General features: G+C 40.2%; 2 protein-coding genes and 1 long non-coding RNA gene across 3 annotated transcripts; all 3 read left to right on the top strand.

Moving 5' to 3' along the window:
* Positions 1–1,978: 1,978 nt before the first annotated feature.
* Positions 1,979–2,587, top strand: LOC135651592 (uncharacterized). The gene is made up of 3 exons (XR_010501875.1): positions 1,979–2,091; positions 2,210–2,241; positions 2,344–2,587. It is a non-coding gene; the product is annotated as an uncharacterized LOC135651592 (long non-coding RNA).
* Positions 2,588–4,198: 1,611 nt separating this feature from the next.
* Positions 4,199–8,598, top strand: LOC135651738 (probable serine/threonine-protein kinase SIS8). Its single transcript, XM_065172133.1, has 2 exons — positions 4,199–4,699; positions 6,758–8,598. The coding sequence occupies exons 1-2, from the start codon at positions 4,199–4,201 to the stop codon at positions 7,004–7,006; spliced, it is 750 nt and encodes a 249-aa protein (XP_065028205.1). The 3' UTR covers positions 7,007–8,598.
* Positions 8,599–9,223: 625 nt separating this feature from the next.
* LOC135651739 (pheophytinase, chloroplastic-like) lies at positions 9,224–10,869 on the top strand. Its single transcript, XM_065172134.1, has 3 exons — positions 9,224–9,445; positions 10,175–10,266; positions 10,344–10,869. The coding sequence occupies exons 1-3, from the start codon at positions 9,224–9,226 to the stop codon at positions 10,588–10,590; spliced, it is 561 nt and encodes a 186-aa protein (XP_065028206.1). The 3' UTR covers positions 10,591–10,869.
* The last annotated feature ends 5,250 nt before the right edge of the window (positions 10,870–16,119 follow it).

Genomic DNA, 16,119 nt, shown 5'->3' with positions numbered 1-16,119 from the left:
TCTCTTACGGCCTATTGCCCAATCAGACAGTTGACTATGCAACTCCGATATCCTTAGTGTAATATATGCTCTTCTTGGCCTGATGCCCGAATCCATGGCCCGAAGCCTTCTGTCGATACGCCGACTGATCCTCCGGCCCGATGTCGAATCTTCTGACATGTTTTCCTTCGGTCCAACATGATTTTTTCTGCTTTAATTATCTCATCCTGATTGAAGCATCCTGTGTCACTCAAAACATAGATCAAATCATAATCACTTATAAATTGGTTTCATCATCAAAATCCGAGATTAACATATGATCCTTTAAGAGTATTTTTTTTTTTTAATTTGTAGAAAGACTTCAGTTCTAATTATGTTCAATGGAGTCGACTTAGGTCTCGGGTAAGGCAACTCGGGTTGATAATTTCTCCTTCACTGTGGTGACCTCGGGGTCAGGATTAATGACAGTCACTCCTGCCTCGACTTTTTACGTATCTTCTTATGCTTATTCGAGACCATTGTCTCTATAACAATGAATTGATTGGCTCTCTAGAGTATCTCGAGTATTGTTTTTGGTGGTCTCTCCACCGATGACTAAAAAAAAGTAAGAGAGTTTGATTCCCATCATGAAAGCCTGTGTCACAAGTAACGGATGAACCTCTTGCACGCCTTGGATCAATTATAAATATGGTGACAAAGTTAATAGAGTGTTACCCTTTTCCTTTACTTGAGTTTGAGAAGCATTTCTACTGATGGTCTCGAATGCATATTTTCAATAAAATAGAGCTCAAACTCTTTTGCGCAAGCTGAAAAAAGGAGTTGACTAAGAACGACTTCAAAGCGGGTGTACCATTCTTGAATTGGGTCTCTTAGTGTTGTCGAAAGGGCACGACACATCGATGCATCCAAGGTGCCCAACAATGATATCTAGATGCGAAAGGTGGCAATATGCTCTATCGAGTTGATGTTGTTATCAAAAGCCTCTAACGATAGGAGACGAAAATTCATTGAGATTGGTTCCTCCTAAATATTTTGAGTGAATGAGACTGACCGAAGGTAGGATCGATTGGGTTTTCTTTCTCCTTTGGATTGTCAAAGCTCTTGCTGCATCTCTTTTAAGCATTGATCCATTTGCCATACTTGAATCTTGAGGGAGCAATCTATCGAATCTGCTGACTCTGTCTCAGATTCGAGTAAAGTAGAACAGTGGTGTGGCGGTGTGCTGAATTCTATGGTTGAGGAGTGAGGCACTCCTTTGATCGGTGGTTCTATTAAGTCTTAGCCAATCTCAAGATGTTAGCATCACAACGAGAAGAGGGATCTCGATGGACGATAGAGCCGATGACGATTGAAGTATTGATCATGACTGGGATGATAGTGTCATTTGTTGTGCTAGTTGAGACAAGAGTGGAGCGACAGTTTACATTACGCCTAGTAGCGTCTACACCTACTAGGTGAGATTCAAGAATACTTTAATAAGGATAAGTAGATGGCGTTCAATGGCCATAAATGTGGTGACACTTATGTCGAGATGGATGCATCTATGCGAAAAGAGAGTGATTGCTGCCCCCGGAAGTGAAAGTACTATAAATTAGAGGTAGAGTCTCTTTGCTTAATCATTTATTGAGAGGGTCAGTAAGTAGACATTCTTATGACATTAGGCCTTCCTTCTAGCTCCAAAGGTCAGATCGAACAGAGACACCGCTGAACGCGAGTGTTGAATGTGGTCACCGTAAGATTGTACCAATTTCATTGTATTTTTTTTTTTTGAGCATATCTTTTATGTTGGATGCACCAAACCTTATGATAAACAATAAGGAAATAAGAAATGTAAAGTAGTATTATATACAGTGAACATATCCATTATTCAAGCGCATCTTATATATTACGTATAATGAATTATATCACAATATCAACAGGTGCATTTACCCTTCCGATCATGTGGACCACCGCATTCACTATAAAGCCTCTCGAATGTGACTTTACTAACACAAGTCGTCAAGTATCGGACACCGAGAAGTAATTCCGAAAACAAAATGGCCATGGCAAAAACACTATCCTCCTGTGGACTCATCGCCTTGATCGTCCTCATGAGTGCAATGATCCGCACAGGTACGTCCATCACTACTGGTTCCTCTAAATCCATCCTACTTCACATATAATATTCAAAATATTTCTAATACGATCGATCGATCTCCTTTAATTGTTTTTTTGTTTTTTCTCTCTATAGAGTCTAGCGACGTTGGAATAAACCGCGGAGTAGTAAGTCGACTAGTTTCCTAGTACCTGCTTTTATTCTCTTATATAAGTAATCTAAGTTACTACTGATCTATACGTGATGTATTTATTATTATTACTTGTTAGGCTCGTACGTGGTGCATAGCAAACCCCCTTGCGAATCCAGTGGCACTTCAAAAGGACCTCGATAATCTGTGCGGTGGTGGCATTGATTGTCACTCCATTCAACCCGGCGGTGCATGTTACGAGCCTAACACATTAGTCGATCACGTTTCCGTCGTCTATAATCTATACTACAAGTCGCATCAGTCCCGACCTGCGGCGTGTAATGGCAGCAGCAACATACCCACCGTTTCAGATCCTTGTAAGTAATATGTCATTCTTATATCACGTAGAATAGTAGATATAAAATATAATTCATATTATTATTATTATTATTATTATTATTATTATTTTTTGCAGCACACGGATCGTGCGTCTTCCCTTGAAAGCTACCATCAAAGAGAATCCGACTTCAAAATCGATTTTATAATTATTAATAAGAGTTGGGTTTGTGATAATGTTATCATTAAATCAATAAATAAAACATATTCTGGTTGCCTATTTTGCATTGTCACTCTATTTTTTTGCTGTTTTGGGAATCATATTTTAGCGATTGATGTTGTTGGTGGTGCTTAGAATGACAAAATATGAGATGACACCTCATCGAGTCAAGAAAACTTTATGTGGTGTTTTATCGTAGACATTACCGGAACCAAAGATTACTAGTCTCTTACGAATTTCTCTCTCCTTAAAGTAATATACTCTACAAGAATAATATACTTTACTTAAATAAATAAATAAATAATACATGGTTAATATTCCACCACATCGATCGTTTCAAGGGTGTTCATAATGTTCACTCACCCACACTTGGTCTTATGCTTACGTGGCAATCACATTAATGATTCATCAACCGTTAACCTTACTTAACGCAGTCAGGAAAGCTACCCCTTCATTCCATTGCTTTTCCCTATATATATATATATATATATATATATATATATATATATATATATATATATATATATATATGAATATATATATAATCTGAAAAATAAAAAGACTTGTGGATTCTAAATTTATATTGTTTCTAAATATAATTATGAAGTTGGTTCTTCGTCGTTAGCAGGTGGTCCAATCTGGCTATGAAGGAGGTTGACCCTACGCGTTGGCATCATCTGCAATCGGTGATCGCACATATTTCCCATCGATCATATGTTTGTTTATCTCAGTTCTTACCGATGGATCATAACAGTCAATTCTGATTTGAGATGAAATCGATCCCTTCGTCGATGTAATGTAGCCGAAGAATTAGTGAGTCGTACAGAGTCGACGAACGACTTGTGCCGATCCACTTGATTAAAATATTAAGTAAATTTGTCCGTTCCGATCTAAACTAGTCTAAAGCTGAAACGCGCATGAGGCAACAGTGACCGGTGCCACAACTCGTACAACCGTCGGATCGTGTCGCGGGGCCCAACTATCACCGATCCAACGGCAGCGTGAGATCCCAAGCACCTAATCCCGCGGGCAGCAATTAAAAAAAAGGGCGAATAATTCAAAGTATCTAACCGTACCCTCTCCTGCGAGAATACTCGGCTTTTGTTTGTGGCCCCGCATGTTGGGACCCGGATAATTTGACCAACCAACACGCTGGTAGCTTCGTGGTGAGAAACACAATGCGTAGCGGAATTTGTCTCGGTGGTACACTGTCGGCCCCGACGGCTCCCACTGGCTCGACCTCTTTTGCGCTGGCCAGCCCACTCCCTCCCCCTTACCTTTGGTCGTCTTCTGCTGTGCTGCTGCTGCTGCCTGCGTCCGATCCCCCGTGAGATCGAACGAGGAAGAGAAATCGAATCAGGAATCGTGATCGCTCCGCTGCGATCGAGAAAAAGGAAGGGGGCAGGTCGCTGATGAGAGGATCGAAGGGGCGCATAGCATGAAGAACATCCTCAAGAAGCTTCACATCGTGGCGAGCCACACGGAAGACGCGGATGCCTCCGCCTCCCCCTCCTCCTCCCCGGTCAAAGGTGCCGTCAAGGTCCCCCACGCCCACCCCGATCAGAAGCCCGTCTCCAGCCTCACCAGCTGGTTGAATTCCGTCTCCAGCAAGCTCTCTTTCACCCCTCCCTCCTCGTCCTCCTCTTCAGCCTCCTCTTCCTCGTCCTTAGTTGCCGCACAGAGAGTGGAGCCGAGGGAAGGCCCGAGTACGGTCTCCTCGTCCGCTTCGGAAGCGGTGGTTGACTCGGCGATGAGGGGTTCCACGTTGAGCAAGCCGACAGTCCCGGAGATGGACGAGGAGTACCAAATCCAGCTCGCTCTGGAGTTGAGTGCCAGAGAGGATCCGGAGGCGGCTCAAATCGAGGCCGTGAAGCAGATTAGTTTGGGCTCTTGCCCGCCTGAGAACTCCCCTGCTGAAATTATTGCTTACAGATACTGGGTTATGCATCCTCAAGCTCTTAATCTCCTTATTCTGTCTAATTGCTTATCAGTTTGGCCTTATTATTTTGATAATGTTAGTTTATCAGAACATTGCTGCATCTATAGCTGAAATAGTCCAGTTTTGGTGCTTTTGGGGCCCATATTTACAATAGTATTCGTGTCTGGTGATTTGTTCCAATTCACTTATTGATTTGTCATGGCTATTTTCCTTTGCTAGAAAACATTTTGTATAGCATTCTCACCGTTTCTACTTTGGTACTTCAGAGATCGGTCATAATTGACTAGTTAATCAAAGATTTTGCTATTTTCAATTAATAGGTTTGTTATTCAAGTTAAACTAATCCGTAGGAGCTTCCTTTAAGCATGCTTCATTTTTCTTAAATGCTATATTGAATGACAATCATCATTCTTCCGATGATGGTTCAACAATTCTGATCAAGGCATCATAAATTAAACCCTATCGGACAACTGTAACACTACTGGAACAGTTCCTTGCAGAAGGAAAGGGAAACAATGGCAGTGGAGTCACGGTCTCAGTCTTCATGTTTAATTTTAATTCTTGACTCCTAGCTTGCAAGTTATACCTGCATTGAGCAAACACTACCAAAACGAGCAAAATAACAACAAAAGCTAGATTAACAAGGGATCTAAATGGTAGAGGAGTTTAATATTATTGTTGGGTGGAAGGAATCAGAGGTTAAAGTCATGTAGATCTCTAAACAAACTTGGTGGATACTAGGGTTGGATAAGTTAGGAATATGTAACTTAGTCCAGAGATCGGAGATCGGAAGAATATCACACATAAAGAAAGGACGCTTGCTTTTTGTAGCACTCCTTCAGTCTTCCACATCACTTGATCAAAGCATGGGCACCTTTTTTTTTTCTTTTGTAAAGGGTAAGTGGTGTAGGCCTAGTTTTAATTTCAGGACAAAGCATTTACTAGCTAAGCTCGCTAGCACCTTCTAGCATGGCCACTTTCAATAGCCATAAATATTCTAAGAAGCATTTTGATGATTGTCTTCTTGACCAATTCTCTCAAGAGAAAGAAAACACACAGAAACAATGGAAATGAACTTAGATATTCATTCTCACCTATTCAACATGTTCTATAGTTTTAGCTTTGTATCGCACCACTTAAACAATTATCATGCATATGATTTAGAAGAAAAAAGTCACCTAAACATAAATAGTAGTTAATAAAAAAATAAGACCAAAATGACAAAATAGACAATCCCTACTAAATTCACTTTAAATAAAAAGATTATGCTAATGGCTTTTAGGAAATAAGCATAGTTTTGGTGTCTGCCGATTCCTATAGGTAACTATTGAGACTTTTTGTTGATTTCTTGGACTTATAGCCAAAAATCTGTTGCAACTGACTAGAATTAATTGAGCTTAAATAAAATCATCTGATTTTACCTATTACTGCCTATTTTACATCCTCAAAAGAGAAAAAGGAGCATGAAAGTGAGGAATAAGGGAGGTGAGAAAAAGAGAGAAACAAAGGTGAAGAAAATAGAAACCTGCAGCTTTGACCATAAAGCAGTGGAATCATGGCATCTAATAGTTATTGTAAGCCTCAAGCCACTGACTCAGTGCATACTAAGAGTGGATAAGTTAGGGGTACGTAGTTCAGATTCTACAGTTAAGTGATTGTCTTGTCGATTAATTCTCTCAAAGAAAAAAAGGTAGGAACCATGGAAATAGATTGGATTCTAAATCTCACCCATTTCAGCAAGACCTGTAGTTTTAGCTTAGTGTTGTACCGATTCAACATGTCACATGAATGTGCCCCACATTGTGACCACGTATCTGTCACAGGAATGGTATCAACAATGTGATTGTGAATCTCTGCTGGCATTATGCGATGTCTGCAGGTAAAAGCTCCTAAGAAATTTCAATCAAGGTGCTGTTATTTTGTTATTGTTGATCCTGTATAATGTATAATGTATGTCTGGTAAATGCAACTGATATCAGATTATCAATTTCTCTATGTAGTTGTATTATTTAACTCCTCCTATCGTTTCTCATCCCTATATCTCTTTGTGCTTCACAGAATTATAATGCTCTTGGCTATGATGACAAGATCTTGGATGGTTTCTATGATCTCTATGGCATATTGGTTGAGTCTACGTCTTTAGAAATGCCTTCTCTAACTGATTTGCAAGGAACACCAGTCTCTGATAATATCAGTTGGGAAGCTGTATTGGTAAATAAAACTGAAGATGCTGACCTTGTCAGATTTGAGCAGAAAGTGTCATTAATGGCTTCAAAAGTGAGGTCTTGGAGGTGGAGCATCAGTTAGAATGGAGGTGGACTCAGAGGAGTGCCACGGAGACACATCTACTGATCATGAAGAAAAGGGATGCAGATGCGAGGCGACGGATAGTAGGGCCATGGGCATGGTAGCGCCATGGTACCGCAGAGGCGGGACTTCCGTGAAAGTCATTGATCCCTTGCTCTCACGGAGGGAGAGCGCTTGGTCGTGAAAGGGGCCGAGGAGGTGGAGCATGCAGAGGCAATCTCCAAGTACCGAGACAAGGCTGAAGGGCAGAGGCCAAGAAACTTCGTAAGACCGGTGTCAACATGTTTCTCATCAAGATAGCCGTAAGTGAAGGACTTCGGGTCATGCAAGAGTGCACGACCAAGGAACGAAGCAGGCAGTACGCGGTGCTGTACCTTTGCTACTCAGTGGAGTAGGCGGCAGGGTTGATGGAGAAGACGGTACAATCCCAGAGGCGACCTCATCTATTTGAGAATTACTCCAAGTTGGGGTGAAAACTTTCTGCATTCAAGAAGTTCAATTGCATTGAGAAGGTGAATCACAGTAACTAACTCAACGCAAGGAGTGCAAACACTTCAAGTGCTTCAGAAGTGTGAGCAAAAAGCAGGCGAAGGCCAGTAACCAGCTCGATGCATGAAGTACAACCTCGAGGAGGCGGGCGAAGTCAAGTAACCTTTGCCTTCTCAACTTTTAAGAGAATGGGCGAAACCGAGTACCCCAATTCTCTTATTTATCCAGCAGAGGAACTCTGCACAAGTTCAAAGACCCTTCGAAGATAATGGAAGACAATAGTTGTCAAATCCTCACCAACGGTGATCAGTGCTACTGAGAGTAGATTGTCCGCTTCATTTCCCAACGAAATGCCAATCGAAAGCGGAAGTGATGCGAACCTACTTGGATGTGACAACTAACTGGAAGAAGAGTCAATGAGCAGATTTTGTGGAGGAAGGACCCAAAACTTCAGAAGTTTGCGAGACGATGCTCGTTAAAGCTCCAACAAGCATCCACCCAGTTCAAGCAGCATGAGGAATTTTTGAGAGACTGGCGCAGTAAGGATGGTCTTTTCCTTCATCTGGCGGATCCGCAAGAATCAACAAGGATCAACACAACTCAGCCAACCCCACACCAGAGTCAGAGTCATTGGTGAGTTGAAGCAGCATGGCGGATCAAAGGTTCGACTACTCAAAAACAGCAGCGGAGAGCAGCTGGGAGCCAGGAGGCACATTGCAGCTGGAGCAGAAGATTGAAGACTCAACAAAGGCGAGGAGTTGCAGTGTTCACAAAGGCTTCGACGAGGACGTCGAAGGAATAAGTGGGGGAGAATGTCACGGACAAACTTCGAAACCGGATGTTTGGTGTACTGCTTATGTATGTCCGTGTCTTTTGGTATGTTCATACCTTGTACAGCATGTAGAGGGGCAGCCGAAGGCTTAATAGTCCCATTTTAATTGGGTTGGTGGCCTCTTTAGGCATGTAAATAAAAGTTGTGTCATGTGGACACGTGCGAGGGATTTTCGGTCTGTAATGGACCATTTTATCCTTTGTTGTGCAACTGTTCAGAGCTTGTAAAGTCTGTTTGTAATTTGCATTGTCCATGAAGTGTTTTTCGGAGATGTTTGCTTGTGGATCCCGATTGAGACGTTCTCTCTAACCCGTTCTCTCTTTTGGTGGTCCTAAGGGACAATGGGAGGCTTCGGGGAGGCTGACCTTTGCGGACGGACACGCAAGGGTGTCGCACTACTTAGGCAAAACCAGCTAAGTCCGTGACAGTGTACTTGAGTTGTCTAAAATAGTTTACTTTTGCTGTTAATGCCATGGATGACCCTTTCTAGCTATCTCTTTTATTAATGCTTCTTTTACTGTAAATTTCAATTAATAGCTTTTTTGAGTACTACTCATTTGTTGATCTTCATACACGTATCCATGAGGAGCAATATCTTGAATTTAATCCCTATAACACATGTCTATTGCGAGGCCACTGTTTTGTAGGTTGGACTGATAATTATTAGTCTATAATTGGTTGGGACATTACGGCTTGTTGTGATAGTCTATTGTTGGCTGTAGTACTACATTGTTGGCTATGGTGTATTGATGATCTTTTCAATTGTTTCCTGTTCTTCCTGTCTATGACTTGCTTTTCTAGCCTCATGCTAAATTTGGTTTTTTACATCTTCATAATTAAGAACTTACTGTTGATGGAAGATATTGCACTTCAGTCTTGGAGGGTTTGCAGCTTTGATGACAGCAGCTGAATCAGCTCAGCATGTTCGTGGAGTTGTTTTACTAAATTCAGCTGGACAATTTGAAAATCCAAGTGAACAGCCCAAGAACAATGAAGAAGAGACGGTGTTACAGAAGTTTGTGTTCAACACACTGAAGGAATTCATCCAAAGAATAATCTTGGGGTTCCTATTCTGGCAAGCAAAGCAACCTGCTCGTGTTGAAAAAGTCCTGAAAAGTGTACAGTATTTCTCGTTAACTTCCTGGCTTAAATTTTACTTTCTGGTTCAACTGACATGCAGCAAATGACCTTGTATAAGGTAAATTTGAGAGGGATCCTGCATAGTCACTCTAGTGTCGGCTCAGTTACTTGCGGGTCTGGTTTGACAGGGTGACTGCTTTGACGCCGCCCACTCAATGTGTTCTGATTAGCATGAAGATTCGGAGTGGGTAAGAAGTAGGTTATGGTCACAGCCAGGCTAGTAGCATAGACACAAGGTTGATTCTGTTCCATGTCTAGGAAATTTTATCCTTTCCAGCTGACTACAGTCTCCTATCAAAGAAGTCCTGCATGACTTGCTTTGATCTTGGCAATAAATCTAAATGCCATCCCTTATCGGATTGCAATGCATCAACATAAACCACAATTGGATGGTGTTGTTGAATATATGAAGTAAAAAGAAGGATATCTTCCTTTCTTATACTTCATCACGGGAGGATATATTCCTTTCTAGTCTCAGGACGATGACCCACATCGTTGTTCATGATATCAATCTTTGTTGATTATCCTAAGTGGTCTTCAGAGGACTGGTCCTTTTGGGTAGACGATGAATTAAAAGCTTTTACCGGGTGCAGTATAGTAAAATATGTTATAGTATGTATCGCTTCGATGTTATAAATGCACATTCATAATTTTCTGAGCCTTTAATGTTTGCTAACCATATCGTTCTTTTTCCCCTGTTGACACAGGTGTATATAAATGCCTCCAACGTGGACAATTATCTTGTGGAATCGATAACTAAGCCGGCGGAGGATCCAAATGCTGGAGAAGTTTATTACAGGTGCTTAAATTGAAAGTTACAACTTATTCGCCATTAGTTTTTACCGACATTATAAACCACGTTATGGTGTTTCTCAGATTGATGACGAGATTTATGTCAAACCAAAGCAAGTACACGCTCAACAGCGTCCTTAGCAAACTCTCATGCCCATTGTTGCTGATATGGGGTGACTTAGACCCTTGGGTTGGGCCTGCCAAGGCAGCTAGAATCAAAGAGTTCTATCCAAACACCACCGTCGTCAATTTGCAGGCAGGGCATTGTCCGCATGATGAAGTCCCTGAGCTCGTGAATGAAGCTCTACTCAATTGGCTATCCTCGTTATAACTTGAAGTCATCAACCAAGCATTGTGAATTAATTGTCGAATACATTCTTTGTTGGGGTAAAAACTCAACAATATAGGTTACATCTAATTTAGTCAATAAAATGAGAAGCAATAGGGATTAGAAGTTATCCGGAATCATGTTTGATGCAGTGATTTGATCCGATCGTGTTGTGTTGTTTTTTATTTTCTTTTACATCTCGTCGAGAAAATTGGTGCGGTGAGCATGGACGTGTAGGCATTCTTGTTTTTCTTTTATTGATGAGCTTTACGTTGTCTTTAACTGTTGGATGCTCCCCTGCCCAAATCCGAGAACCCTCTTCTGCCGAAGTGAATCTGAAGAATTGTGATGTATGGATGTCATCCAATGTTAGATCTTGCTCCGATGGGTGAATTCGAAGGAATGCAATTGGTTTTGGCTGTCAAGAGTTTTGTTTTTTTAGTTAGATCGTCAGATCCATTCAGATATTCTAATGATCTGGATTTAAAGGCTTCTTTAATCTGCAAATAATTTATTCTGCATCTGCCAAAGACCTATTCACTCCATTTCTTCGTGATTTAGTTTATATAAACAATGAACGGTGCATTGATTTTTCCTTTGGCTACATTAAAATTGTAGGTTAGGAAAATGCAGTTTTGTGTTTGCACAGGTTCTATTTACTCTTTTACCTTATGATTTCTTTCTTCTCTAACTTTGATGAGCAGTCAATGGCTTTTATTACTATTGATAATTGTTATTCTTTCCTTTTTCTTATTTTGCCTTCTTTCGACTTGCTTTGTTATTTTTCCAAGAACCATATATCGGTGTGTATTCATTAGCTTAAATACCAGTTTTAATTTAAATTAATAGTAAAGTTGCATTAAAAACTTATAATGTTAATTTCAATATGGAACACAAGTGCACAGCACTTGAGTAATCATTTTATGTATCTGTTAAAATATAATATTAAAAAAATGTATATTTTCTTTTTCTAGTGTTAAATCGTGCCAAAAAAAAAAAAAAACTGATGTTTGACAAGATAGGATAGCAGCGTGTGGGATTTTGGCACAACACGAAAAGAGTAGATATAAAATCTTTGGAGACTTGAAAATTTGTTAATCCAGGATATTTATCCATATGCTTTCATGTTACTTATTTAGATTTTTATTTTTTTAAATTTCATGTTTATCCTGAAATATATACCGATAAAATTCGTTAACTAGCACAGATCTGAGCATTATATTGCCATTATATTAGAAGACTAGGAAAGAACTCAGTGTTTCACCAAAATTTCCGATCTCAACAAATTTTGATCAACGTAAAGAATATTAGCGGTATTTGCATACTTTGAACAACTGAAACTTTAAAATACCATCGAATATTCCTGAACATGTTTTACTATTCATTCGTGTGACATTCAAAAATCTATTTTTTTTTATAAATAATAATAATAATAGTAATAATAAAGATAAAAGGAAAAAGGATAATGCTAAGGAGGCTTTGGAAACAGCATGAGTTCCTCCTCTCACGTTACGTAGTCGAAGGTTTTAAAAAGTGTTTAAGTATATAATATCAATAGAGATACTTGTATGATTTTCTTTACTTAAGTATTAATCAGACTACTAGCTATGTCTGGGTCTGGATCGAGATACTCTATCTCTTCTCCCTTGAAAATTATTTTCGGGTTGTCTTTTAATTTTAGGCATTTTTTAATGATAGCTCAGGCATAGACTTTATGACTTGAAAAATTATCTCCCCCAAGATTGGTTCGTCGATGACATTGATTATCACTCCACTAGTCCCTTAGGTCAGGGGGAAAGTTCTCGATGTCTCCAGACAAATCGCTCAAGGTGTCCTCAATGGATAAATTCTTTGATTTGTTTCTTTAAATTATGGCAATCCTTCGTGTCATGTCTATAATCATGGTGGAAGCGATAATATTTGAATTTATCTCTTCTCTCCGATAGTGTCCTCATCGATTAAGGATGTTAAGAATAAGTCGGCACTAAGAGGGGGGGGGGTTTGAATTAGTGCAGCAGTAAATTACGTCGGTTTCATAAAACTCTTTTGTACATTAAAAATCGAACTTGGAAAGATAGCTTGAAATCTCGTTCGTATATGAAGTGAATGTAGTAGGCAAGTAAAGATTCAGTTTGCAGTAATGTAAATTGCTCAAATATAGAAATGCAAACTAGAGAAGAACCTGCAAATTTTATAATGGTTTGGTCGTCATGGCCTATATCCACTTCTCCGATTCCTCTTCCGTCGATGCCACCAGCATCCACTGTCGATCTTCCTTTAATAGGCAAAGATTAACCTCCTTCTTACACTCCTCTTCTCCTTTTACCGGGTTTAGGAGACAACCCTTACAATCACACACTCCTCGTAAATAGAATTATAAACTTAGACTATAGGAGGGGATTTCTGTAGTGATTGCAACAACATTTTCTCACTTTAAAATACTCCATGCTTATGTGTTTTAACCAAGGATGAGAGAGATATTTATAAGCTTCAAGTTGATTCAAACTTGGAGCCTAAAAACATCTCATCCCGGGTTTCCTAGGTCCGGGCAGTACCACCACCTGTGCTAGGCGGTACCATCGCCCTAGTGTCAGTCTGACATTGATACTGCACTGGGCAGTACCATCGCCTGACACTAGGCGGTACCACCACCTAGACTGGTGGTACCACTGCCTGTAGCCTCTCGGAGGCTGTCTAGGTGGTACCATCGCCCAGACCGATGGTACCACCAACTAACACAGTCTTGAAGACTATGCTACGACGGTGTGATCTCTTGGGGCATTGTTTGGGCCTTTTCATTGGGCCCAACACAGTTCTTACATAGGCCCAATTAGCCCATAATTGAGTTGGCCCAATTTCAAACATAATTACGTGCTAACTACGAAATCTAAGACATACTTAAGCTAAATAAGTCCGTAAGTCTTAGTTTCTTCCGACGAGCTTCCGGCGAACTTTCGACGATCTCTCGACAATTTTCTAGCAGACTCCCGGCAAGCTTCTAGACTTCACGATAATCTTCTTGGCGAGTTCCGACGAGCTTCTCTGGCAAGCTTCGAGACTTCTCGGTTAGTTCTTACAGAACTTCCGACGAACATCTGGACTTCCGACGAACTCTCGAACTCCCAATGAAATCGCGTCCTTAACTCCGAGACTTCATTTTGCCTCATGCCTTGCTATCGTAGTTAATCCTGCACATGTAAAACATACTTCGATCTAGACAATTAATACTAAGCATTAATCATATCGTCCAGCATGTCATTGGTCCCTCGACTCTTCATCCAATTCTTTGGCGTATCGTCCTCTCTTGCGGCCGATTGGGTAATAATCACTTATTAATTGGTTTCATCATCAAAATCCGAGATTAACAGAGGATTCTTTAAGAGCTTTTTTTCTTTAATTTGTAGAAACACTTCAGTTCTAATCATGTTCAATGGAGTCGACTTAGGTCTTGGGTGAGGCAACTCGGGTTGATAATTTCTCCTTCATTGTGGTGACCTCGAGGTTAGGATTAACGACAGTCGCTCCTGCCTCGACCTTTTATGCATCTTCTTACGCTTATTCAAGACCATTGTCTCTATAACAATGAATTGATTGACTCTTTAGAGTACCTTAAGTATTGTTATTGGTGGTCTCTCCACCGATGACTAAAAAAAAGCAAGAGAGTTTGATTCCCATCATGAAAGCCTATGTCACAAGTGACGGATGAACCTCTTGCACTCCTTGGATCTTGTTAGTAAATATAATGACAAAGTTATAGAGTATTACCCCTTTCCTTTACTTGAGTTTGAGAAGCATTTCTACTGATAGTCTTGAATGTATATTTTCAAGAAAATAGAGCTCAAACTCTTTTGCAAGCTGACAAAGGAGTTGACTAAGAATGACTTCAAAGCGGGGTTACTATTATCGAGTTGGGTCTCTTAGTGTTGTCGAAAGGGCACGACACATTAGTGCATCTAAGGTGCCCAACAATGATATTTAGACGCGAAAGGTGGCAATATGCTCTATCGAGTTGATGTTGTTATCAAAAGCCTCTAACGATGGGAGACGAAAATTCATTGAGATTGGTTCCTCCTAAATATTTTGAGTGAATGAGATTGACCGAAGGTAGGATCGATTGGGTTTTCTTTCTCCTTTGGATTGTCAAAACTCTTGCTGCATCTCTTTTAAGCATTGATCCATTTGCCATACTTGAATCTTGAGGGAGCAATCTATTAAATCCGCTAACTTAGTCTCATATTCGAGTAAAGTAGAACAGTGGTGTGGCGGTGTGCTGAATTATATGGTTGAGGAGTGAGGCACTCCTTTGATCGGTGGTTCTACTAAGTCTTGGCTGATCTCAAGATGTTAGCATCACGACGAGAAGAGAGATCTTGACGGATGATAGAGCTGATGATGATTGAAGTATTGATCGTGACTAGGATGATAGTGTCATTTGTTGTGCTAGTTGAGACAAGAATAGAGCAACAGTTTACATTATGCCTAGTAGCGTATACACCTACTAGGTGAGATTTAAGAATACTTTAATAAGGATAAGTAGATGGCATTCAATAGCCATAAATGTGGCGACACTTATGTCGAGATGGATGCATCTATGCGAAAAGGGAGTGATTACTGCGCTCGAAAGTGAAAGCACTATGGATTAGAGGTAGAGTCTCTTTGCTTAGTCATTTATTGAGAGGGTTAGTACGTAGACATTCTTGTGACATTAGGCTTTCCTTCTAGCTCCAAAAGTCACATCGAACGGAGACATCATTGAACGCGTAGCGTTGAATGTGGTCATCGTGAGATTATACCAATTTCATTGTATTTTTTTTTTTTTGGAGCATATCTTTTATGTTGGATGCACCAAACCTTATGATAAACAATAAGGAAATAAGAAATGTAAAGTAGTATTATATACAGTGAACATATCCATTATTAAAGCGCATCTTATATATTACGTATAATGAATTATATCACAATATCAACAGGTGCATTTACCCTTCCGATCATGTGGACCACCGCATTCACTATAAAGCCTCTCGAATGTGACTTTACTAACACAAGTATTGGACACCGAGAAGTAGTTCCGAAAACAAAATGGTCATGGCAAAAACACTATCCTCCTATGGACTCATCGCCTTGATCGTCCTCATGAGTGCAATGATCCGCACAGGTACGTCCATCACTACTAGTTCCTCTAAATCCATCCTACTTCACATATAATATTCAAAATATTTCTAATACGATCGATCGATCAATCGATCTCCTTTAATTTTTTTTTTTCTCTCTATAGAGTCTAGCGACGTTGGAATAAACCGCGGAGTAGTAAGTCGACTAGTTTCCTAGTACCTGCTTTTATTCTCTTATATAAGTCCTTCATGTTACTGATGTATATGTGATGTGTTTATTATTATTACTTGTTAGGCTCGTACGTGGTGCATAGCAAACCCCCTTGCGAATCCAGCGACACTTCAAAAGGACCTCGATAATCTGTGCGGTGGTGGTGTTGATTGTCACTCCATTCAACCCGGCGGTGCATGTTACGAGCCT

The sequence above is a fragment of the Musa acuminata genome, chromosome BXJ3-10, assembly GCF_036884655.1.
Source record: "Musa acuminata AAA Group cultivar baxijiao chromosome BXJ3-10, Cavendish_Baxijiao_AAA, whole genome shotgun sequence".
NCBI lineage: Eukaryota > Viridiplantae > Streptophyta > Magnoliopsida > Zingiberales > Musaceae > Musa > Musa acuminata.
Note: the sequence above shows the minus strand (reverse complement) of the source record. Positions and strands in the feature narration are given on the sequence as shown.